General features: G+C 37.4%; 1 protein-coding gene across 2 annotated transcripts in view; it reads right to left on the bottom strand.

Annotated features, from left to right (window-relative positions):
• The window catches only part of actn3b (actinin alpha 3b), a 51,524-nt gene that overhangs the window by 11,881 nt on the left and 12,138 nt on the right, over positions 1-27,505 (bottom strand). Inside the window, exons 2-12 of one of the 2 annotated variants that reach the window (XM_059354882.1) lie at positions 14,603-14,717; positions 12,550-12,669; positions 11,579-11,665; positions 9,135-9,222; positions 8,838-8,916; positions 7,542-7,623; positions 5,963-6,048; positions 5,710-5,802; positions 3,614-3,844; positions 2,917-3,073; positions 1,581-1,731 (exon numbers count right to left, since the gene is read on the bottom strand). In XM_059354882.1, coding sequence (XP_059210865.1) covers positions 1,581-1,731; positions 2,917-3,073; positions 3,614-3,844; positions 5,710-5,802; positions 5,963-6,048; positions 7,542-7,623; positions 8,838-8,916; positions 9,135-9,222; positions 11,579-11,665; positions 12,550-12,669; positions 14,603-14,717 — 1,289 coding nt within the window. The remainder of the gene's footprint in view (positions 1-1,580; positions 1,732-2,916; positions 3,074-3,613; positions 3,845-5,709; positions 5,803-5,962; positions 6,049-7,541; positions 7,624-8,837; positions 8,917-9,134; positions 9,223-11,578; positions 11,666-12,549; positions 12,670-14,602; positions 14,718-27,505) is intronic. The other variant, XM_059354880.1, reaches the window with a different exon arrangement.

Here is a 27,505-nt window from a genome sequence, read left to right as displayed (position 1 = left end):
ATCAACAGCATAACCGTTTTAAATCTGCCTTAGAAAACATTCTTATGAATACAGAACGACCTGTTGGTAAATCAGTGCAAAGAATCTTCTAACAATATCCAGCAGACAGATTTTAAGAGACCACAACAAAACCCAGACAGTGAACACACACACTCCAAAATATATCAGTATAAACAGATAAGTGGTCAGCACATCAGTCCTGCTGCAGGCTGCATCAGCTTTACCCTGATGTTTTTGTGATGTGCATTAAATATAGCGACCAGAAGATTTCTCCTGCAGATAATTAGAGAAAGGTGCTGGATCTAACTAGCGAGATTATCGTTAAAGCACTGCTCCCAGTAGACCACACACACCAGACACTGACAATCACCACTCTACAATATTACTATTATTTAATCTATATGTGCAATAAGTGTTTTATTTTTGTTTTAATAGTCAATACTTTTTATATTTCTTCTTGTTTATATTGTAAATTGTTAATACTTTATTATATTTTTTACTTGTTTATTTACTTATATTTCTAGTTTATACTACTATTTACTATTTTTAGTTTTTTGCTATCCATTTAGCTGCTGCAACACTTGGTATTTCCAGATTGTGGGACTAATAAAGGAAATCTTAATCTTAAAAGAGGTGTCCCTTGATCCTAAACGCTGTATTCTGAATATTTACTCTGATTATTTTGTGACCTCAAACTCTGTAAAGTATCTGCTCAATGTCTCTAAACTTTTCCAACAAAGAAGCTTGATCAATTTTGGAAAAAATGTGAATGTTTTTTTGTATTTTTTACATTTTCCTAAAGGTTAATGAAATACAAATTATGGATGAATTATGTAATGATCAGACTGCTAATAGAGCTGCTTCAAAACATTTTTTTCTTTCTTTTTTCATAATTATTAGTAATTATTAAGTATTTCATTAATGTATTATATACATATTATGTTCATGTATCCATTATTCTTACCTCTATGTTGTAATATTGTAATGTTCTTGTTCCTTCTTGTTAAAAAAAAAAACCCAAAGAGTTGTTGCCCAAAAAAAAGTGTCATCAATATGAGGTAAACTTTTATTCTTTAAATGACCATAAACAGATAAAGAAAATGTTAAAAGTTAAGGATATCTTCTGCTGGACTACCAACACCTGCCACCTTTAAACTTCCTCTGACAAATGATCTCCAAACTCACAACTTCCCTAAATATCTGGACTCATACATTATGCCATTACATGTACTTCACATTTAGCTTAAGAGTATATAATATCTGCTTTAGAAGTAATGAATGAGAGATTATGTGTGGCACGCATACATATTCAGCATTATGGTGCCGAACACTGTATATAGCATCAAAGGGATCATATCTGTGCAGAAAGCCCCGAGGACTGGAGGAGAATAAGAAAATAGTGAGATCAGAGGTTTCTGCTCTTTCATGATTCATCCTTTCATCTTTTTATCCCGCTCATTAATATGCGTTCACTCCAACTTTTGTTCTTCTTTGTCCTCGTCTGCTCACAGCACGTCTCTCCTACCACGACACTTAAAGAGTTTGGCAGTAGTTTCACTGTTTCTGTCCCGGAGTCTTACTTCAGCTCCTGGGCGATGGCAGCGATCTGCTCCACTCTGTCCTGGTGAGCGGCGAGGTCGCTCTCGAACGCCTCGTGCTTCCTCATCAGAGCTCTGATCTCCATCAGAGAGGCCGACTCGTAGTCCTTCTGGGACAGCAGGTCCTCCTTACCTGAGACACACACATACGGATCGGATCTTTACAGACTACAAGATTTTAAATGTAAACGGCTCTCACTTCACTTCATCCAAGCTTTTGTCTTTTTCTCCGCTGCAGTTTTCTTTGACTCACTTTAGCATTATAATACCACAGAGTTCTATAACGTTGTACTATAACATGTTTGTGATTTTTTTAATGACATACTATACTATGACTGTATTAATATTTTATTACATATTATACTGATATTTATTTAGGATTTTTCTATAAATATTTTATCTCTTGTTTTTTTTTTACATACTATACTATGACTTTTTTATATTATCTTTTTATTACATACTATACTGATATTTTTAAATTAATTTATTATTACATTTTAATGAATTTATTTATTTATTTGTTACATACTATACTATGGAATTTTTTTAATGATTCTTTCTGAAATGCTATGATATGCTATAATACTATGCTATATGATAACTTTTTAAAATTATTCTTTATTACATACTATACTATGACTTTTCAAATCATTTGTTATTATACTATACTATGACTTTTTAAATTATTTTTTTACAAACTATACTATGACTTTTTAATTGCATTTTTTAAATGTTTTTTTTTTCAAAATACTATATTATGACTTTTTTAGATTAATATTTTATTAGATATTATACTGACGTTTTTAAATTGTTTATTACATTTTTTGATGAACTTTTTATTACATACTATACCATAACTTTTTAATAATTTTTTATGACATATTACACCATGGCTTTTTTTAATTACATCTTTTTCGTTCAAATACTATACTATGACTTTTTATATTAATATTTTATTTCATATTTTACTGACATTTTTAATTTAATTATTTCTAATTTTAAACTTTGACTATATAACTATGACCTTTTTTGAATTTAAAAAAAAATGTTTATGACATACTATACTGTGACTTTTTTGAGGGGATTTTTTCAGATTTATTATTACATCCTATACTACGACTTTATGAAAAACTGTAGTATGACTTGTTTTAATTTAATGTTTTTTATAACAAACTATATTATGATTTTTTAAATACAATTTTTTATGATCTACTATATACTATACTAAATATACACAGGACCGGTGTAATGTATTAAATGTACACATGAACATGAACCTGGTATTCTGTAAATGATGTTCAGCACATCTTCCTGTCACCGTCCCTACCTCCAGTCCAGGACTCGTGCATGTTGCACTTCTGCTTGAACTTCTCAGCCAGGTGGTCGAGTCTCTCCAGGCGGCGGATCTCAGTCAGCAGCCACTCCTCGTAGCCCTTCTCCACGCCTTCCAGACCCTTCCAGGCGTTGGCAATATCCTGCAGGAGAGAGAGGCTTTATCATCGGTGTGTGTCGAGAACGAGTATTTCTAAATGTTCTATTGACGCTTGTTTGAGGGAACTGAGTGTCCAGAATGTGAATAAAGAAACTTGTGACTTGAGAACACTTTAATATATATGTAAATTCCTGAGAAATCAGAAATGAGTTCTCCATCATTTGCAAATGAAGTGCGGCTTCTATTTGTATTTTAGCTGACTTATGTGTGAGCTGTCTAACCCGGCTCAGCATGTTCTGTACTCTAAGAAAATCTCCCTTTCTTTCTTGTACATGTTCCCCATCCTTTCTCCCTTCTTTTTTTTGAAAAAAAATCTTGGTGGAGGATTTTGTATCTGTAGTCAAGAGAAGTCTTATTTTGTTGGGTCACAAAGCTGGGGTTTGAAAGGGTTTTACCAGCTTTAGGAGAAAGAAAACAACACAGGAAGTAGTAATCCTTCAACCGATGTCAAAGCCTGAAAATCTACAATGTTGCTGTGCAGCAACTATTACAATAAACTGAGCTAAAGTTGCGTCCTGCTCACCGACACCATCTTGCCCTCGGACGGCATGAAGGCGGGCCTGTTGCTGAGCCTCAGCTTGGTCTGCAGGGTGTTAAAGTTGATCTCCAGCTGGCATTTCTCCTGCACGCGGGGAGGCTTGTGGATGCGGCGGTAGTCACGGAAATCCTCCAGCTTCTGCTGCATGGCGCGCATGGTCTGCTCGGCCACGCGGTTCTCCAGCCAGGGGATGGTGCGACGGATCCACTCCAGCAGCTGCAGAAGGAAGAATAATGATTATTATGTTGTTATTTAGAGCCGGAAAGATATATCAGCTGATGGATATTAATTAAGGCCTATTGGTATTGGTGTATATGCTGTCCGATATGTGCCGTCTGTGTGTTTTATTTTTTATTTTTTATCTCTAACTCTGTTTTTAGATTGTGTTTTTACTACTATTTTATTGCTTTAATGCTTTTAGTATTTTATTGTTTTTGTGTATGATTTTTTATTGTATTTCAATAACTGTACAGCACTTTGGTCAACTGAGGTTGTTTTTAAATGTGCTCTATGAATAAACTTTGACTTGAGTTGACTTGACTGTCATGAAAACTTGCTTTACACAGAAAACGTTGCTTGGCAGATTTAAAAATGGTGAAAACTATTCAATTTTTATTCATATTTATTCTTTATTTTCTCAGTTATCGTTAATATAATTGGTTGACAAGGTAACACATATGTTTGTATGATACATACAAATGTTAAATATTATTTAACAAAGTTTTATGTTTTTGAGAAAGTAGAAAAATTGGAGCACAATCCACATAAAAAAAGGTCTATTTTCACTCCAGCTCAACAAAAAAATGACTCTATCGGCCTCCATATCAGTTATGAATACATTTTTCCTCTCTAAAATCAGTATCGGCACCAGTCTCAAAAATCCCATATCAGCGGGCTCTAATGTTTATATCCTGTATGTAAACATTTTCACAATTGCCCCTCCTTTAAGAATCATTTTGACCTAGTATTATGAGGAGGTGAACATCTTGCAAAATGTTTGGATTTGGGTTAATTCATGTCTCAGGTTTATTTAATATATAAGAACATTGTAAAGGCCAGGTTTTGGATTTTAGATTTGTAAAATGTCATTTCTTCTCCTTGTCTGTCTGTGTATTTTTTTTACATACTATACTATGACTTTTTTAATGACATTTTTAAATGTTTTTCAAATACTTTACTTACTTGATTATATTCATACTTTATTACATATTATACTGACATTTTTTTAATAATTTGTTATGAACAATTTTAATGATTTTTTATGACATACTATACTATGATTTTTAATGAACTTTTGTTTTAAAATCTACATAAAGACATCATTATTGTTTGTAAATATTCTCTATCTCAGCTGACTGCTGACCTTCACTTCTTTCCTCTTAAGTCTGTTGTTTTAGTTGGTTGCGGATCAAGAAAACAATTATTAAATATAAATTATTAAACGCTATTAAAATTAAAAATGTAATATTTTCTGAAATTCACTCTGGTTGTATTGTTAGACTGTTTCTCGTTCCATTTAAAAAAATCAAATTATATAGTCACAACTAGTAAATTGAACATTTTAATGAGTTTTGAGACGATCGGGTTGCTGAAGAAACTTGTGGTTCATATTTGTTGTTATTACTGTGAAATTTTATAGATTGAAAAATCGAATTAATTTAATAAATTCTTTATAGATTAATTAATAGCATATATTTTTTCCATTCACCATTTATGCATCACTTTACAATTGCATTCTCTATAAATAAACTTGCCTTGTCTTTTTCAGTATTATAGTCAATATCAAATTATGTGAACCTGATTATAAGACATTAAATATATTGATCATTTGTGCACATTTATCTACACTGTCATCATTCCTTGTCCTCGGCTGCTCTGTGGAGGTTTCTGTGACTGTAACACCTTCACGTATCATCACACTATTGATTCTCCTGCTGTGATTTTTGGAGTCGTGTCGTGTGAAGTTGGTGCAGGGATCAGAAACTTTAGAGGAAAGGCAGTGAGTTAAAAGTGTTGTTGCAGAGGAGGATGTGCGGGACAGACTGAGCGTGGGAGGAGATTTGGTTGCAGCAGTTTCTCACCTCGCTGGCCAGCTTCTCGTACTCCTCCATCAGTTTCTCATTCTCCTGGTTGACGGCCAGCACCTTGCAGATACGGTTGGCAGCTGTCTCGGCCTGAGGGAGGGAGAGAGTAACAACAAATTATTACACGTTCACAACCAAGACTAGTAAACAGTTATTCATTAGGACTCACGCTGATGGTGTTTTATGCACCTCCTGCTCTAATCAATTAAGAAGTGACAACATTTCCACTGTTATAAACACAGAAACAGACCTGCTCAGCGCCAGCGAAGGCGTGGTAGAAGCAGGACACGTAGGTCATGATGGCCTTCTCATCAGGTTTGGGTGTGTTCACAATATCTGGAAAAGATGATTTGAAAATATTATAAATCGCTTTTAACCACTGCATTGGGCAATGCCAAAAAATATGGAAAAATGTCACTAAGAAGCTTATGTCACATAACAATTACATTAGACTAGGGGTGGGCGTTTGTAAAAAAAACCTGCCAACACGAACATCTATAACGTTAACAATCAATTAATCGATTAATCGCTGCATGCATTCATGGGCAAAATAAAAGATATATGTACAGTACTATGCAAAAGCCTGTTTTGGTAACGGGCGCTTTTATTTTGAAAGGACGAATAGAGATTTCCTGTTGATCGTGAAACTAACTCAGGTGAGATTAAACTGTAAAGATAACATCAAGGAGTTCAGTGTTTTATGTTTTTATGTTTTTATGTTAAGTTTTGGATCAAATTAAACCTAGTAATTCATGCTAGCAAGGGTTGATACAGTAAGCTAGTTTTGCTCCAATTAATACTCTTGTATTTCTGTGTGTTTTATAATTGTTATTGCAACTTTCAGTTTGCAAACTGTAGCTTTATCCAACTTCATTCTGATACTGATATGCAGTCAGAGATAAAAACTAAAATTAATAAATTCACAGATCGATTAAAAATTCCACACAATCGACCAAATTCTTAATAACCATTAATCGATCATTGATTAATTATTCCCATCCCTAGTAAACTACTGCTTTTAGCGAGGCGATGTATTCTGTCTGTGGATTCAGGAGAATCCTCCCTCGGTTACACAATGGTACAGAGAAACACTGAAGGTTTTTACTATGGAACATCTTAGGGCTATTTTAAAGGGTAACTACAATGTTTTTTATAATATATGGCAACCCCTTTTGACGATCTCCCTAATGATCTTTTAACCTATTGCAGAAAGGGCGCTCGCAGCTTGTCTTCACAAATAAGTCACAGATTATTTAACCTGTGTTGATGTAACCATGTACATTATTATTCTGATGAGCGGTCTGTTTTTGTTTGTTTGTTTGTTTGTTTTTTAATTTGATTATTATAATTAAAATATGAAATGTATTTTTTAACAGCCATCCGGAGTGAGTAAAAGAACAAATAAAGTCAGATTATTAAACCTGATGTGTCATTTATCGTGTAGCCTTAATATTTTGTGAAGCAGCTTTGCTCTACCCGTCTATACTTTTTTAGTTTGAACTGATGTTCCTCTTTTTAAAATAAAACGGCACACAAAATGCTCGCATAAATTAAAGCACATCATGATTTACATTTGTATGCATGAGTCATTTTAAAACATATTGTGAGGTCAGAACTGTGTGCTTCAACAGATGCTTTTAAAGTGGTTTGAAATGCATTATTTTCTTATGCAGATTGAGAAATTACAGCTAAAAAATGGACCTTTCGACCTTGAACCGTCTGCCATAATGTACTGTTCTCTGCAGGTCATTAGTGTGTCGGCACTCACAGTTCCTGCAGACATTTTGTCTTTCTGCGTGTTGTTTCTGGATTTTGTTTTACAGCCTCACCTTCAGCGTCAAGCATCTTGGGGATGTCCAGGAACTTCTCAGCCACCTCGAAAGCAGTGTTCAGGTTACCAATAGGGTCATCCTACAGAGAGACACATACTGTCAGACATGCTCATGTACTGCAGCACCAGTAAGACAAGAATCATTATTACACTAAGGTTTAAACATTGTTTGGTTGAATCTTTGCAGGCAAACATGTGTGTAGATCTAATTTTTGTTTCCTTATTCTGTTATTTTAAACATCTGTCAAAACATTTTGGAGGGAGGATGTGCTCTGGAGGAAACTTTAACTACTTTTCTTCTATTTTTGTAAGTGTTCCGATTGAAATATTCACAATTTCAGAAAATATCAGACTGCTATTATCCAAACACACAGGTACTGACATCTACTCTTAAAATGCCATACGGCTACAAATACACTGGTATCTTACATATTTGTAGGGCTGGATATAGTTTTAAAAAATACAATAGCAGTAGTAATCAGGCAGCCACCTCTGGGCCTGAACTGATATGGAAATGTCTTAAACATGCATTCTTTCTAATGGCCAGCAGGGGGCGACTCCACTGGGTGCAAAAAGGAGTTTCTGTGTATGTAAGTCAATAGGAAATTACCTTCTCAAAACAAAACTTCTCACTTGATATATTACTTCAGTAAACATTATGCGAGTTGAATTTATGGTCTCAATTCGTAGTTTTAAGTCTTCTTCAATAAAGCATGATGTTTATTTTATAAATTCTGGTCTCATTTAAAGTAAAATAAACAATAAAGGAGAGTATGCTTCAGGGCGTGGCTACCATATGATTGACACTGAGAATTTGAGGAGTCAGCTGTGATTTTAAAAGCCAACATAACTAGCTAGCACTAGCATTCAGTTGTGTAAAATGCCATCACTGCTAATGAAATACGCTGCACCAGAGATTGTACAGGTTGTAGCTGCTGCAGTAGTGAACCAATCTCAAGTTGCATGTTGGATACTTTTACCCTGCCCTAACTAGTATTAGTAGCAAAATTAAGCCCCCTGGTTTATGCATAAGGCAGTGAATTTGGGCATTCAGGATATAAATAATATCCTAAATTGCAACAATACGTTTGCACTGTGTTACACATACTAGAATGTGTATCCTGCAGACAAACTGTTCATGGTGCAGAGCTTTTTCACAGAACACCACTTGAAATGCAAAGAAACTGAGCACTGAAATAAAGGTTGTGATGCTGAGTGTCAAACATCTTAATTCAGTGTGAAAAGAAAATCAGAAGAGAAAGACAGGATAAAAAGGGAAGGAAGGACAGGGCACCTTTCTCAGTTTGGAGTAGTCAATGAGGTCGGGTCTGTGTCTGTGGATGAGGGCGCACAGAGCCAGGCCGTCCTTCCAACTGAGCCAAGAGAAGAGGTGGAAGAGCACAGGATGGAAAATTGGGAAAAGAAGGAATCATGAGACGGAGGGAGATGAAGAAGGAAAAAAGGTAACACAAAAGGAAAAGGAAGGATACTAAAATTATGGAAGAAGATGTTACATGAAAACAGAGTAGGAAAATTCAACAAGATGTTTGCAGTTCCCTGTTAATGCCACTGTTCGGCATTGCAGGCCCACCTGATGTGGAAGTTCTGCACGTTGACGTTCCTGTAGGGGGCAGTCTTCCTCTGGCACCACAGCAGCAGACCCTCCTTAGCAGAGGTCTCTGGAAAAATGACAGGGAGAGGGAGATGGTGAGAAGTGTAGCACAGAACAAAGAAAAGAAAGTATTTTATTCAAGCAGGATTTTTTCAAAAGGAGGAGATACAAAGGGTCTTTCAAGAGAAGATGGATGAAAGTGAATAAATCAATCAATCATTTAAATGAAACCTATGTTATTGGGATCAAGATCTAGGTGTGAAAAAGGGGGGATCAAATTGTCGTGATCTTATATATTTGTCTGTTTACAGTAAACAAACTATTTTTTAAAGTCAAGCTCATTTCCTGCGCTAGTGGAGGGAGGAGGCGTTATGAGAGGTTAGAAGGAAGTCAAGCATATATGACAGAAGATATTGAGGAGCAGGAGCAATAAAAAGGGAGTTAAAGAAGATGAAGGTGAGGGTCAGAGGTGTGAAGGAGGACAGGGTGAACAAGGTCTGAGGGTTTATAAACAAGGATTTATTGTGGGCTGAGCTGCCTGACATCATGAAGGCTGGTGAAAATGACATGAGGTGCAGATGAAGTTCAGGGAAATTTGTGAGACGGACTGAATCATAGATTTTTGATTTACTGCCAACAAGTAAGCAACAAATCACACCGGGCAGTAAATATATGTCGGTAAAATCTGAGAGGATGCAGCTGCTGACCCGAGATTTCTTAACCTTTATGCCAGCTCAAGACAGAAGAAGTACTTAGTGTGTGTTTTGTAAAAATGTTTGGTGAAAAACAGATTTTGTTAATAGCGTGTGAGACTGTGATTGAATAAAAAAGACGAATGTAAAGCTGTTGTGTTCATATGACAGATGTTGATTAAAGTCAGTGTCAATAATGCATAACAATTGCTCTCATTTTAACATTTAAAGATGTTTGTTGTTTTCTGTCTGTGAAGCTAGAACCTGCTGCCTGTTAGCTTAGCTTAGCATAAAGACTGTAAACAAGGGGAAACAGCTAGCTGGGATCAGTCAAAAGTAACAAAAGAGACTAATTAACACTTTATTTGTCGTTTTTTTTAAAAATTAGTACAAAAAGCAATGTGTAATAGAAATGACATGTTCCTTTTTAACAATACACTGGTAGCTTATCTATTTGTAGGGCTGGACATACTTTTAAAATTACAATAACAGTACCAATCAGGCAGAAGTGCCTTAAACATTCATTCTTTCTGATGGCCAGCAGGGGGCGACTCCACTAGGTGCAAAAATGATTTTGTCTGTAATTAAGTCAATAGGAAAATGACCCAACTTCTCACTATATATATCACTTCCGTAAACATTGTATAATGAGTTTATGGTTTCAATTGTTAGTTTCAAATATTCTCCAATAAAGCATGATGTCTTTTATCAGTAATCACCTTTAACACTAAGCATGTTACTTTAAAGGTGGGGTAAGCAGTTTCTCCTTTTGGCATCGTTGCGCAACATTCGATAATAACCTAGAGTTCTGCACCTCCAATTGGCTCATTTTTCATTCCTGTGACGGGACACTCTGGCCAATTGCAGTTAATTTCACAAGGCGGGCGTTCCTATTTGCTGTTTGCTACAAACACAGATGCACATGCATAACCCTTCAGCTGGCAAAAGCCTGATTCAAAGTTGGAAAATTCTGCAGAAAAAGTTGCATTTTTACAGCACAGGCAACAAGTGAAAAGGAAGATAGACCTATCAAAAAAGAGTCTAAAAGAGGCTCTGGCAATAAACGCAATAAAACACATGACTGTTGTGGAAATTGCGATAAATTAAGTGTAAGAGCTGATTCCTCACTTCGACATCTCAATTCGCCAATAGAGAGAAAGTAGTTCAGCTTTCTGCTAGCTGTGGCCAAAGACTCACAGCTGCAGCTAATTCAACTTAAAAATTATGTAACTAGCTTGAGCCTGGAATCACAGTCTGTCGAAACTTTACAGGCCACATCTTTGCAAAGACAATAATTCTCATAGATTTGCTGCTACATAACAGCATCATATCACAATCAGCACTCTTGCCTCACAGCGAGAGAGTCGCTGGTTCGACTCCAGCTTGCGGCTCTTCTGTGTGGAGTTTGCATGTTCTCTCTGTGTCAGTGTGGGTTCCCTCTGGGTCCTTCGGCTTCCTCCCACAGTCCAAAAACATCTAGCTTAGGTTTAATTGGTGACTCTGAATTGCCCGTAGGAGTGAATGAGAGTGTGATTGTCTGTCTCTATGTGTCAGCCCTGAGATAGTCTGGCGACCTGTCCAGGGTGAACCCTGCCCCTCACTCTATGTCAGCTGGGATCGGCTCCAGCCCCCCCCGACCCGAGTGCAGATAAGAGGTTAAAGATAATGAATTAATTAAAACTGCTGACCCCAAAAGTCACCATCTGTTTATCTAAACACACAGATACACACCTTCCACAGAGATGTCCTGGATGGCGAAACGCAAGATGATGGTCCAGATCATACCAAGGGTCATCTTCACGTTACCGTCAACAATCTCTGTAAAAAAAACAAACACAAATTAATAATATTAATAATGGCAGTAGACCATATATAAAGTACTAAAAGCCCCTCTCAGTCATGTCTCTCAGCAAGGGTAGAATGTGTGTTTGCTAGTTTAATTGTTTGCCTTTGAGGATATTGCTGTTGAGACAAATTGAATTTCATGCGGCCTGAAGGCTCAAAATGAATCATGGCTGCAATTAAGAGTGCAGAAAATGTAAGTCAAATAAAGTTACATGAAAACTGGTTTTGAAGTGCTGCGATGTAAATGTTTTCTGAGTCAGGCAGATATTAGGGTGAGACAAAATATGAGAATTTAAATTTGATCTAAATGTCAATGTGGAATATTTCACTGCTCAAAACATACAGCAGTTCAGTTTCTCTTATTACTGTTGGTTTATTTATCCCTTCAGAGTCTCTCAGCTATATTTAGTATATCTTATTTGCAGCTTTTCTTCCAGAAGTTCTCTTTAACATTGCTTAATAAAAAATGTAACATTAATCCCACTACAGCTTTTTTTTATCATCTTACAAAATATTAAATTTAAAAAATGGCAGAAAAGCTGCTCTGAATTGATCCAGGATCATTTCAAATATATGTGGTAAATGAATGCTTTAATAATTGATTAAAACAGCAGCTCTTTCCTCCTGTTTGGTCCCAGCTGGGCGATCTGTACTTTACTTTTCTTGTCACTGCCTCATCTCATCTGAATTCTCCTGATGCTGTGAACTTCAGCAGCCATCTGGTGCTCAAAAATAGGTCCAAGAAATGCAAATACGATCTGACCTTGGTATATTAATTAAAAGAGGGACTAAAATAGGCACCACACAGGGGGTAAATAATAAAAGGGGGACGTTGTTAGTCAGAGCGGCACTCTCACCCTCAGCACCGATAGACACCAGCTTGACCCCCTTGCTGCAGATGAAGTCCAGAGCTTTATTCACGTTGGCGATCTTGTGGAAACGCATCTTGCCTTTGTCGGGTTTGGGCAGCCTCTCACCTGAGAAACAAGGAAAAAACGATTTACGTCAGCTAGAAAGGGTTATTCAGTAACCTCATCAACAGACCACTTCCCTGGCCCCAGCTTTTCATCATTATGAACTATTGTTGTCAAAAGTATTGATACTCAAAAAAGGATCGATACTAAAATGTTGTATCCGGATACAATACTCATTTTCAAAAGTATTGAGTATCTGAAGCTTGTTATCATAGTTGCAGTTTCTTTTTGCACAACTGTTTTTTATTATAAATATTTAACCTGTGGTTCTGTTCATTTTTACATGTTGCATTTTTCTTGTTAATAAACATATTTCAGTTAAATTTTGGGGTCTTTCTTTTTATCCTTGTGGTATCGAAAATGGTTTTGAGTATCGAATATTTTCCTGAGTTGAAGATTTTAGTATCGTGACAACCCTATTATAAACTTAATCCTTTAGTTCTTGGACTGAAAAAGAATAGTTCTGGTGCTTGACCATGATTGTCTGAGCTGCCTTTGAAAGCATTGTAATAAGGCCTTTTAAACACACAGCTGTGCCTGTATTACAATTTCAATATTACAGCGCTCGTCATAGCCCATTGTTTCCAAATGTCAGAGTCTGGTGTGAATTTTTTGATTTACTGGGTGAGCTTGGCGTGGATAAGTGGTTGAAAGAGGTGGCCAGGATGGAGGAGGAACAGAAAGAAAGGAGACACGCTGTGAAAGAGAAATTAAAGAGCTACGGCATTGTTATAGATGACGCCTCACAGCTTTGATTTAAAGATGTCAACTTTAGCTCTGAAAAACAATTGACCTTTTTTCTACAATTTTATGACAATTTATTAAAAAAACAACTTACCGATTACCAAATAAAATAATTTTGCAGATCAATCGATGAAAATAATCACTACAAGTGAATCCATGACAAGTTAAAACCATATTGATCACATGACATGATTTTCATCTGGGTTTGTCCTTTGGTACATCTAGCATATATTATTTAAGCTCCCAGAATAACAGCCTTTCATAAACATATCAGACAATATTTATGTTGTTTGGCTATCATTATTATTGATTATATACTAGTGAGTTTGTGTAGCAGTTTTCACCTTATTTTCACTTCAAAATAGGTGTTTTTTCCCCATTATCTGAATTAAATAGAGTTGTCTTTATATCACCTTTGTTGAGATGTGTCACCCTGCTGCTGCATCACTGACACTATGTCACTATGAGTAAAGATGTTAATGGATAAAACTATGGGAAGAAAATGGATAAAAACAAAACAAAACAGTGGAGGGAATGACTGTTCTCTTGATATAAATACAGTGGCATTTGACAATTTGATTTAACTTTGAATTTAGCTGAAAAATAAGCTCTATGGCAAACAAAAGTTTATAATACAACTTTTATTCGTCAAAATGATCTTTTTAAAAATAAACACCATGACTTTTTGAAGCGTAAATGCAATCTCCAGAAGTAAAAAGCTAAGGTTCAGTTAAAAAACGAACTACAATACGGTCGCATTTAGCCACACAAGACACGGAAAACCTGGACTTTTATATTTCAGAGGCTAAACCTAAAAAAAGCTTGTGTTAACCACAGACTTTATTTTAGGGATCCAACCAACTCAAAAACTGACTTCAAAACAAAAACAAAACAAAATGCTAATTCAACTCATTTATGGGTTTTGGACATATTCATTCAACACTCAGCACATGAGAGATCAGTTACTAAATCTATCCATTATTGCTTAAATGAAATACAGAAGGAAATGTGTCCCTTCTCTGCAATGAAAGGGGGAAAAAGTAGCAAAAACTTTAAAAACTTTACACTTAAATAGAATTATATCATCAGTAAGCAGACAAGTGTGTGTGTGTGTGTGTGTGTGTGTGTGTGTGTGTGTGTGTGTGTGTGTGTGTGTGTGTGTGTGTGTGTGTGTGTGTGTGATGAGATCCACCTGATATGACCTCCAGCAGCAGCATGAGTTTGAGGCCATTTCTGAAATCCTCTTCAATGTTCTCAATCTGTGTCCCGGCCTTCCTCAAGTGGGAGTTACACCAAGCTGTGAAGGTCTGAGAGAGAAGAGACAGAGACAGAGAGAGGGTCACACCGTGTCCTGTCACACTGTGTGACAAATACATTCACACACACTGACAGACAGCCAGAAACACAGCTATACCTGAACCAAGCCTGTGACACACACACACACACACACACACAGAGCTTGATGTTTCCCTGTATGAGAGCAGGGTCAGAACTGCTTAGCAAGGCCTGAACTGTCCACTTCAATTTGTGACCTTGTTATCGCTGCAGCTGCTGACGACTAGAGCGCAGAGACACACTGAGACATTTGTGTCAGTTTGACTGTTGACTCAACAGTTATGAGCAAGTTGAGGCTGACTTCTGGTTTGTGTTATTGTTTAGATTGTTTGTGTACTTTCTTTTTGAAAAAGCATCTTATACCTGGAGTAGATGAGTTCAAAAACACATATTCAAATTGTTTACAACAACAGATATTCACTTTTAACCTCGGTTACTTGAAAAATTGTAACAGCGGACCTAAAAGGAATGAGAACACAAGAATGATACTGCATAATAGAGGTGGGGGGAAAAATCCATACAGCATAGTATTGCGATATTTTGCGTGGCAATATTATAGTGATTCATGGCTGCCAAGTATCGATCGGGGGGGGGGTTTCACGGAGGTCGTAGTGGGCTCACTTTTAGGAATATACCGGAGATACTGGTATCTTATGAAACGAGAATATTTAAGGAATCTATAAGCATCATGGATATTGTGTTGGGATTTGAGAATTTGTTGAAATAATGCTGCAAAGTTTCTCTATTTAGACTAATTTAATTTTGTGAACCCAAAATGCAGCTAAACAGTTAAATCACAATATATTGTATCGCAAAATGCTTAAAATCGCAATAATATAGTATTGTGATAAAATTGTATTGTGGGGCCTCTGCTGATTCACACCTCTACAACAAACCTGGCAGAAACAAAGCCTGTTACTTCTATTTGTGGTGCAACGTAACCGGTAATTAAACAGCTGAAATCAAACACTGTCCAATTAGTAGATGCATCTTTGGCTTTAAAAACAAGTTAATGTGGTTAAAGCAAGAATGCTGGTAAAGTGGTCTGCATTGATGTCATAAATTATGTGTAATTCTTACAGTGAAAAAGCAACTGTGGACAACAACATGCAAGGTGTTGAAAGCTTCTCCTTCACTTCATTAAAGCCCTGCAGCAATCAAGAGACAGCACAACAGATGTGTGGATGAATCTGCAGCCTCCACTTCGAGAGGTGCCACTGCAGAGCACAAAGCTGTTATTCACGTCCATTGTATGGGATCGATTTTTTAAAATGATATTTATATTGCCATTAATTATCTTTCAAATGCAGTGTAGTAACTCTACAGCGAGGAAGCTACCTGCCATAAAGTCTTAGCTGAGTATGTTTGCAAAGAGTAGGTACTGTGTTTTTCAAAAGCCAAATCTATCATTTTAGAAACCAAACTGTTAATTATGTGATGCTGCTGTGCGTAATGGGCAGGACGCAGACAGTGATGTAAATGGCTCTCAGCCACTGAGTGCTTGCTTTCGGTCTGTCTGGAAAATTGCCTAATGGCATTGGTCGTGCATGTCAGGGACAATTCAATTGCTTCCATCGGGCCATTCAATCAATCACTGAATGGTATTTTGAGAGGCTTTTATGGTGTTTAGCTTCAGATGTGAATATGGGATGTGTGTGTTCACGTGTAGAATGCGAGTGTGTGTCAGGGTTTGCTACTGTAGAGGCAAAACTTTGCCAGGCTACGGAGGATGTGTGGGTGTAGAAGCAGAATAAGTACATGAGCTGAATAACTAACTACAGATGATAGTGTGGGCGGCGTGAGGAGAGGGAGACAGAGAGAGAGAGAGAGAGAGAGAGAGAGAGAGAGAGAGAGAGAGAGAGAGAGAGATGGATGGATAAATTAGCAATGAAACACGGTTTCTACTCAGTAGGTGAGAGCATAAATTTTCCATTACAGCAGAGGACATTTAGCAGCCCAGAAATCTAAACGTATATGTCCTTGTACAGTATGTGGGTGTATGGTGATATCGGTGTGTGCTTCCGTGTCTATCGCCTGCACTGGAGTGTGACTGTAGATGTAGATGGGTGGACAGGGAGGCAAAGCACCAGAGACAGACAGACAGGAAAGAGATGGTGACAGGGAGAGAGGGGAGGAGGAGAAACAGGGCTTTTCTGACAGGGAGAAACAACACGAGTGAGAGAAAGTAAAGTGAAGGGAAAAGTACACTAGACGTCTCTACACTCTAGAGCTGAAAAAATTAGTTGGCAGAAAATGAACAGACCCAAACATTACCAATTTCAGTTTTTCCAATTTGTGTTATGTGATAGCCAGGCAGATTTGGGACAGTTTGAAAATGTGTCCTTGAGCTACTTTGACATTTTTTTTACACCAAACGGTAAACGGATTGAAACATTTTGAACTGTGTGTGTATTATAAAACTCTACATGGTATACTGCAATACAAAAACACAATACATGTGTTAGAAGTACCACATATATCATATATAAGGGAAATGATGTGTAATCTGAATTGTTGCCCTATTTGTATTAACATTTGCAGAGCAGTGGAGGACAATAAATACCATTTCGAGGGACTTTGCTCAAGTACAATGTATTTCCTTTTAATGCTTTTTTGGGAAATATTGTACTGTTTATTTATCTACATTAATTTGACAGCTGTTTGCAGCCTTCATGCCTGCTCGGCTTGGACTTTGTTTAATCCACCTATTTTATCTTGTTGTAAAAACACTTATTTATTTAATTTTACTTATTTAATTCCATAAAATTGTACTCTATTTTCTCTATTTGATCAGTGTTTCAAGAGTTTTACTGCACATTGTTTTATGTAGGATTATTATGTGACAAATAAACTTTGATTTGAAGTACCTTTTGTAGTCATACATTTCAATATTCTTATGGTATAATTAATATTTAGTTTAATAGTCACAGAGGACAGTTTAACTTTTAATTTAAAAAAGTAAAAAGTATATTTTCCTGATAATGCTGACATGCTTTTACTGAAGTAGCATTTACAATGCAGGACTTTTACTTGTACCAGAATATTTTTACTGTTTGGTATTAGTACTTTTACTTAAGGTCAATGATCTGAATTCTTACAATACTGAAGTATATTTGTGTTACTCTAGGATCTGAAGACTTCTTTTACTACTGGCAGATGGAAACACGCAGAGATGCATTTTCTCCCGTTAACGTCGCTCAACAATTGAAAAGAAATGTGCATTGTCCCGCTGGTAAAACATGATTCAATTCAAACTTAATTTCAGATTCTGAAGGCCAAGAGAGACACTCTTAGACAGAGAAAAGACAGGCAGCGAAGTGGAGAAGTGAGCGGAGTGACAGGAATGCCCAGGCCCTGGTGTAATTTGATGTAAGGGTCTGGAGAGGAGAGGAGGCCGCCTGTCCAACCAGCCGGGGTCCCAGCAGGTGCTTGTCTCCTTTGCCATGCATGACCAAATTTAGACAGGCTCCTAATCCAGCACACACGGGCCACAAGGCCAAGCTGGAGAGGAGACGAGGTGGTGTATGAAGGAGGAAGGAGGCAGGCGGCCCAAGGAGCACGGAGGAGGGGGAGGGTGGGGGCTAAATTAGGTAGAAGAGGAGGGGGAGGAGGAGGTGGAGGGACTGAAAAGTGAAGGAGGGGTAGAGGGTGGAGGCTAAATCGGGTTGCTATGGGACACCACCGGACAGCTGAGAAGGCAGGATTCCTGAGGTGAACCGTAAGAGTCCAAGACGGAGACAGAGAGGAGGAGGAGGAGGAGGAGGAGGAGGGCAGGAAGGAATGGATTGAAGAATATGATGGTGTATAAAATAATAACTTGTGAAAGTGTGGGTAAGATGAGGAGCGAAACCTCGCCAACATCAAAGGAGAGCTGTTAGCAACTAAACTGGTGGTAATTGAAATCAGGGATTCACTTAACCTAATAAAGCGGGAGATACAAACATAAGCCAGAATTCATTAAATCCAATATGCCGAACACTGCACCGCGGGATAAAAAAAACAATTATGTGCCATACCTAGGACTGAGAAAGCTATTATTTCTATTCCTCTGCATGTAATGCTCTATTATCTCATCCCTCGGGTTTGTGTTAATGCCTGTGGTGGTCTACAGAGTCCACCGGCATGAAGTCACCCTCCATCCTGACATCACCCCCTCCCTCCCCTCTCTCTCTCTCTCTCTCTCTCTCTCTCTCTCTCTCTCTGTCTGTCCACACCTGTCGGTCTGGCCCGGCTCAGCTTGGCCACAGCCTTTTTACAGGTCCTTCTTGTAAAATGAGGTCACGGTGGCCAAGCTCAATGCCTGTCATAACTACGCCCTCCCCAAGGGGAATCAGGGCTCAATACAGCTGACACGCACATACACACATGTTCCCCCCCTTTAAACACACACACACACACACACACACACACACACCTCTTCCTATCTGAACAGGCTCAGAGCTAGTAATAATGTCAGCTACCTCTGCTGTCCATCACAGAGCTGATGCAAGCGTGGCGCTGCCTGGAGTTACCGCTGCTGGCCTCAGAGGGGAAACCATGAGCAAGACATATCTCCTGAACAGACCTGTTCAATATCTGCACTTCATATTTCATTTCAGCACAAAGCCCTGATGTCGTTTGGTTTGAGTACAAACTAATAATAACTGAAGGTGGAAGGTCGTGATATTCTGAACCAGGGAGTTTTTTTGCAAGGACCAAATGATGCCTTCCCATTTGATTTTAACAGAATTTTAGCCTCTTTTCAATGTTAGAATAGATTGAAGTTACATATGTGTTAAATACAAGTCATTGCCGTTAAAAGGTTGGCATGGTTGAGTACAAACTCATGCTACTTTAACTTTTTGTTCCATTTAAATTATATTTCTAGTAATTTAGGGGAGAATTCAAAGACATTAATGTTAAAACATGTTTCGTTTAATTGATTTTTTAGGATTTTTTAAATATTTATTTATTTAAATGTATATCCATTTATTAATAACAATTCATTGTTTTATTTATTTATCTATTTTCTATTTGTTTTTCAGCTGAATTATATTTGAAGTTCTTAAAAGGCTCAGTAAATGCATGATGTTCTTAAAATCAACGAGTAATCGTGTAAAACAATCAAGATTTCAATATTGATTGATCATGATTGTGACTTTTTCCACTGTCGAACAGCCCTTATAATATCTTATAATATCTTAGATTAGTAAGTAATGGTAACAAAGGACATAAAAAGTTAACATTAAAAAGATAAAAAATAAAAGACAACTGATTGAAACAAATAACAGAGTAGGAGAAAACATTGTATTGGTAAATCAACGCATAATTATGTGACCTATGTGCTGAAAAAAACAACTTATTCTATCCTTTTCATCGTTGTATTGGAAAGATGATTATGTATATTGATTATCTGGGGAAAATAATAGAAAACAAATGACACATAGCTGTTGCTGCAGAGTTGCTACCAACAGTAAGTTGATCATGTAGCCATAAAACAAACAAACAAAAAAGAAAGACTACATTACTCCTTGAATAGCTGCTGTTTTATCTGGGATTACATTGTGTTTACCTGTGATGTAACTCTCACCACAGTGTGTGTAGACATAAAATGGCGCCCTGCGGTTGACCATCTTCCCGTCTCGCTGCTATATTACAGGTATGTACCCCCGAGCCCTCTGTGGTGCCGGTCCAACACATTACACACACACTGTTAACACACACACACACACACACACACACACACACACTTCAGCTGTAGCTGACCTGATGATTATCCCTGAGTGGGTGTTACCCCTGCTATGTCAAGGTGCTCTTTACACTTACAGAGCTCAGCGTCTCTGTCTCAGATTGTCCTTTGAAACAGAAATACAACAGGCTTTACACTTCGGCTAATTAGGTGGATAATTACACAAACCTGCATGTCTTAATTTACACCTGACCTCTTTTGCAATTCTCCCTCACTGGTGTCCAGTCTGCTGCCATAAAGGAGTGTGCAGATTTAATTCCATGAGTGGCTGATTTCCCTAATTAGCACCTTCGAATCAAGAACGGATTGGTGTAATTAGGGAAATATGCTGCTGGAGTGTTTGTCTGAAATTAAAACTTGCATACTGATCTGGCTTGTAGGGAACACAGCCTGCACAAATCCGTCTACAAAGTATTACTTTAGTACTATAGCTTACTGGCCTGTGATGTAGAAAACAATAAAGCTTTTAAAAAGGGCTCATGCTGAAGCACATGGGACACAAATGCAATAAAATAAAAAAATCTATTGTCAATTGTTTTATAAAGCCGAGTTAAGTATCTAAGAGAATCATCTTGTGAGCCAGTGATGGAGTAAGACAGGACATTTTTATTGCAGCTTTGAACATTAAGCCCATAACCTCCTCCTTTCAAGTCCAGTTAGTTGGAATAAAAGTGCACATAAAGGTGTTCTGTTTCATTCTCTCCTGCTGGTTCTTCTGTTTGTTGTCTATTTGTTGTCTATTTCTGTGTTTGAGCTTCATTTGTTGAAGTCTTTGTAGGAAAATCATTTAAAAACGAGTTATAACAAGAAACAATAAAACATTGTATATCTACATCTATGTCTGCTTTTTAGAAACTGTTAGATTAATGCTTAAAATAACAATAAAAATCTGTTTTTCCTTTTGAAATGTGCAGCCAGTATATATAAGAGCTGGGCAGTAAATCAAATGTTTTATTTCAATTACAATTTTGGCTATTTACATTGATGAAAACAAGATAATTGATAAAAAAAATATTGTTTTATTTATTCATTTTATAAACTTAAAAGTTTTCAGTAAGTCATGGAAGTGTACTTAACAGTTGTTGTTTTTAACTATTATTTGTTTTTCAATTAAAATGAGGTTCAAGAAAACCCACAGTTAAAGACAAATAAATCACATGATGTTTCCAAAATCACTGAGTAACCATTTTTAATAATTGGGATCTCAATATGGACAAAAATAATAGCAATTTTTGACATAATCAAGCAGTCCTAGTATATAGTGTGTGTGTGCCTTATCTTAAAATAACACCAGTATTTATGACTCCCTGCTGTCGTAAAAATGGTCTGACCACAAGGTTGACATGGTTCACTACAACTACCTTTGTCACACACCTGTTCAGGAGTAATGTCCTCTGCTCTCACGCGCACACACATCAACACATGCCACATCAACAAATCACAGCCCGCTCACATGCAATCACAGTGTACACAATAATAGCAGCACATAAAAGCACTATGCTCTTTTATTCATAAGGTCACCATGTTTGTGATGCCCGAGGTCACGCGCAATTTAACTCGGACCAAATAAGACCACAAACACATACACACACAGACAATATTTTCAAATGTAAATCTTTAAATTTGTGGTAGCGATTACCAAAAATTACTAAAAGTTTCATTATTATCATGTTTCACTGGGATCTGAAAAAAATAAATGCTGCAGTGGGTATGACATGCATATGAAGCTATAAACCTATTCTCAACACATACTATTCACACAAATCTCCCCAGCCTAAGTATGTACCGCATTGTAATAATAGTTCTATTATTTTGTACCACTTCAGTCTGTCTGACAGTAATAAGTGTGCACAGAGAAGACAATGTGCACCCTTCCCCCACCACGAGAAGAACTGCAGCTCCCAATGTCAACAAACCACAGGTCAGTAGTTATTAAAAACACAGACACACAACACAAAGGGCTCGAGCTCATCTGCACTGCACCGTCTGCTCATCTCAGTTATTAGATTTTTTTTTTTTTTTAGCAATACGGATTAATTTCATCTAAGCTATGAAAGTTGAACACTCTTTTGCACCATTATATGTACAGGTGCATCTCAATAAATTAGAATATCATAGACAAGTTTATTTATGTCAGTAATTCAATTAAAAAAGTGGAAATAACATATTATATAGATCCATTACACACAGAATGAAACATTTCATGTGTTAATTTAGTTAATTTCTTCTAATTATAATGATTATGGCTTACATGTAATGAAGACCTAAAATTCAGTGTCTCAAAAAATGTGAATATTACAAAAGACCAATTTTAAAATGTATGTTTAAAATGGAAATGTTGGCCTCTGAAAAGTATGTCCATCTATATGACTCAATACTTGGTTGGGACTGTTTGACTTGAACTACTGGAAATGGACTTTTCCATCATATTCTAATGTATTGAGATGCACCTGTATTTGTTTCATGTTTTATAATGTTAGTGGTTCTTTTAATTCATAACATCACAAATATAGCAGGATGTGGGTCATATTGTGGGTCGTATGTTCTTCCAGTGTCATTTACATTGTTGGCTGAGAAAAAATGTCCTATAATTATTGGCCACTCAAAGCCCCAGTAGGACGCCATGAACTGAACAAAGCTAACAGGCGGTGTAAGGAATATAGCAGGCTTTTGTTTATCTGTCAGCAGATAACAGAGTGGAGTGAAAGAGCATAATTTGCTCATCTGTCAAGAATGACGGAGGGAAACTGCTTGACTGCTGAGCTCTCCTCTGAACTGTGCTATCAGTTAAACATATAAAAAGAATCTGAAAGAAATCCATCTGACGCCTTCGGAAAGAGAGAGTGTCAACAATATTTAAACATGAATGCAAATAACGGTTCAGAAAAAAGAACTGCTGCCATTTGTTTTTAGTTTTGCACATTTTAAACTTGTGTAGAAAACCAACACTGTGACAGCACTTATGTAAGTCCTCAACTACAACACTTGTGACAGGTTCAAAGAGTCGTTGTAAAGCCATACTAGCTCTGAGTGGACAAACAGTACTCCCTTCAACACTTGTCAGCTCATGTCTATGATGGCACTGTACAAGAGTTCAAAATATAGAAATATAGAAAATAAATAAAACAACTCAAGCAGAGTATATTAAAAATGTCTAAAAAATGTATTTAATTAAAAGTGTTTTCCAACTGGTGATATAAACATCTCTAATTTTGAGGTTTCTTGACGAGACATTACAGCTTTCAGTCCTTCCATCAATCACATATCACTTTTTTTCCCAAGTGTGACATCACTTTCATGTGACAGGGGGCTCTTGTAAACAACAATCGCCCTGAATTCTTCCATCAAGTTTCAACAGCCGATGAAGTGACAGAACCGTCGTGAAGGGAAACGGGAGAGGAGTTAGAACATGCAACAGGTGTGGCCGACATTTAGGAGGCCCTACCCCCACCCTCTCTCGCTCTCTCTCTCTCTCTCTCGCTCTCTCTCTCTCTCACACGACTCCTCCTCTTCTTCCCCTCTGTGGACTTTAAATACCCCCACCCCTCAAACAGACCTGGAGCCCTGAACTTGGGTGCCACATGGACAATTTGAGACAAGCGTTGACCTATAACATGAACTAACCTGCCCCCTACTCACCTCTAATCCCCCCAAAACATCTAAACAACTGTTACATGTATGTAAATTAACTGCTGTGGGTAACTTCCGACCAACTTCCGCTTATACTCTAACAGATTAAGTGACATCCAATCTGTTGCTGCAGATCATTTTCTTACTAATCATCAGTTTCATTATCTTTTTCACAGAATGAACTTGCTACGAGATATAATAAGGGCCCACATCTGTGAAAACGTACTCATTATCAAACAAAAAGCTTGTTAACAGATTGCGGCTTCCCACATAAAGTTATGAGTCAACTAAGGTCAGTGGAAAGGTCTTGGTATGAATACAAAGATCGGCAAAAGATAGAAAAAAACACTTTCATTGCTATGAAAGATGTTTTCTCTTATCTCTATTTTTATTATTAACAAATACTGGATAGCTTTCCCTCTTCTGCCCCTAAAAACTGATAAATTAAACAACGTAAAAATGGAAATTAGTTTTTTGGAGGAAGTATTTGCGACTCATTGATATGCATTCATTCTGAGAGTAAAAACTTTGCTTTAAAGTACCAGTGTGTCGGATCTAGTGCGATCCAGAGGTATTAAATAGATGTTACATAAAAAAATGTCCCTCCCATCACTCCTCACTTTCCAAAAGAGTGGAGAACCTACAGTGGCCTTTAAGGAACGTAAAATGCAGAATGCTGGGCCGCTGTAGGAACATGGAGGTGCAGCATGGCAGGCTAGATTTGCAAAACTCTTGCAAGATAGTTAAGTTTAGGCTTTGTCTTTGAATGGCTATAAGTCACCCAACAGCAACTGTTTTTTTTGCAAAAATAAGCTCAAGATTTAGACCTATAACTGTGCAAGAGGAACCAGTCCTGATGTAGATATGAAGGGTTCATTATAAGCTAATTTATAGATATTATATTCCATCTATGCTAAAAAAAAAAAGATCCCCCTAAATCCCACAGACTTTTCTTTTAAAGGGTAACAAGGGAAAACTGTTAAGATTACTAGCTTTATTTGTATATGCCGACTTTGTCACATCCTAGAGTGAAACTTACAAAAGAGATTCATATGTGTCTGTTATCGGAAAAACTATCAGCAGATGACAGCGTAAAATTACAATAATGGTGCAAAAACCTGTAAACTACAATACTACAAACTTGCTCTTTTTCTACACTGAAAAAGATACCACACGTGCAAAGCTCACCAGCTAAATTAATAAGAAAAACATTGCACAAATATAGCATAGAATAAAATCTTGGAATGGAACATCTTTATATTGAATAGCAACAGGTTGGTGCAGATAATTGAGGTTTCCTGTTGTGTATAGTATGTGAACAGCAGTTTGAACTGTAAGTGAATAAATCCCCAACATTAATTTATCAACCTTTCTTTCCACCTCTTCTCTATGAGGGATTAACGGGCTAATATCCCAACAGACCCTGCTGACAACAGGGCCACTGCCGTCCTCCACCGCAAGGCCCGAGTCCAAACCCATGGATTTATATCCGTGTTTAGAGGATAAAAGGCCTAGGACACCTCTTTTAGTCAAAGCCTGTGTGTATGTGCGTATCAACCCTGCGCCAGATGCCAGTGAGATATAATGTAGGCACGGGGGATTTCAGCTGGTGAGAGAACAGGTGGAGCAGGTGCTGAACGACAACAGTCCTCCGCCCACAAACACGGTGACAATGCTAATGTTTTTAAAGATTTAAAGGATGAGATTTGTACAAACAGATTATAATATTAGGCTCCTCTCTCAAATGTATATCCACAGTGCCATGCTGAGATTACACATCATATCCCTGTGCTAAAGAACATCACCTGCAGCTTTTTAACGTGAACAACTCAATGAGGACATTTTCATTCACAGCACACAAGGAAGCAGAGTTACACTAGCACACAAAGGAGTCACTGTGCTCCGAGAACTAAGGTTATGACAAAAACAAAACGACTTGTGCCACATGGATACACCGTGCCTGACAATCCTGCGGCACATTATCTACAAGCCAGGTACTCCATTTATTTTCTGTGCGCGACTGAACAACTCATGGGAACGGATGGCTAACCTGGTTCAGTCAATCACTTGTTTTGACACAACCATCTGTCTGCGTCGTCATATTAATTGCTTCAGCTCAGTGCAGGGAAACATTGTGTCCTGCTCTGCCCCATTATGCTGCCTCACATTGTGTTCCACTGCCACATGGTTCCAGGATGCTGTACGACCAGAATGATGATGCCAGCAAGAAATGCAAGCCAAATGTTAACAATATGCTCCTCCAGCACTGTCTCCGTGTGCGTGTGTGTGTGTGTGTGTGTGTGTGTGTGTGCGCGCGTGCACGCATATGCAGGTATTCACTTGTCAGAGGCGCCAGAAATGCTGACAGCAATCGAAGAGCAAGAAGACGGTGGATTTAACGATGGCAAGAAGTCAAGGATTCAGCAATTATTTAGAAAAAAAAACACAACTACCAATTTTTTAGCATCACAAAAAAATACATTGGCATTTTGTTTCATTATATAGATTCTGTGGAGCCTAATTGACAAAAAATTGTCTGTAAAGTAGATGGATTAGAGAGATCACAGTTGCACATAATGGGAGGGATAATTATCAAATGTAAGTGATTCCAGTTTTTAGACAAGCTTACTGGTGCACCAGGAAGAAATGGCTAACCAGTCTAAAGCCACCAACAGATTTTAACATCTTGGGGCTCTTTTTCTAATTGTTTTAATGAGAGTAAAGGTTTTTGCTCGCTGTTTTTGTGTTTGGTTTTTGCAGGAGTGCCCTGAATGCCTCAGGCTGGCAAAACTGCAACACAGAGCAGAAAAGCACCTCACAACATTTTCTTTTCCCCCCCCTATTGTCTCATCGTATGAATGATTGTCTAGCAATAACAAAAAGACGCAGCAAGCTGCTCATTTTTTTAATTGTAGGCTTCAACGGTTGATTTCGTGTTGTCCTACTCGGGTGGAGGTTATTTAAGCTAAATGCTAACATAGGTATGCTAACATACCTCACAATGACACAGCTAACATTCTGATGTTTAGCAGGTATAATTTTTTTACAATGTTCAACATTACAGCTTAGCATATTAGCATGCTAATATTTAGCAATTAGCACTTACAGTATAACAAAGTATTGCTGATGGAAATGCCACTAGTTTTGCTGGTTTTTGATCTTAAACCAAAGTACTACATTTAATTATTAGTTCATCCAATATTTACAGAAACTCTTCACTCAAAACCATTAATGGCAAAGTCATGGTGGCACCAGAGATTCATCCTCTGGGCACTGTGTGTGTGACTGTGTGTTCAAAATTTAATGGCAATCCCACCAAAAGTAGTTGCGATATTTCAGTCTGGACCAAAGCGGTGGACTGGCCAACAGACGGACATCAATACAGGAAGAAAATATGTAATC

Source organism: Centropristis striata, chromosome 17 (genome assembly GCF_030273125.1).
Source record: "Centropristis striata isolate RG_2023a ecotype Rhode Island chromosome 17, C.striata_1.0, whole genome shotgun sequence".
Lineage (NCBI taxonomy): Eukaryota > Metazoa > Chordata > Actinopteri > Perciformes > Serranidae > Centropristis > Centropristis striata.
The sequence above is the reverse complement of the archived record's forward strand: the minus strand, read 5'-3'. Positions and strand labels throughout refer to the sequence as shown.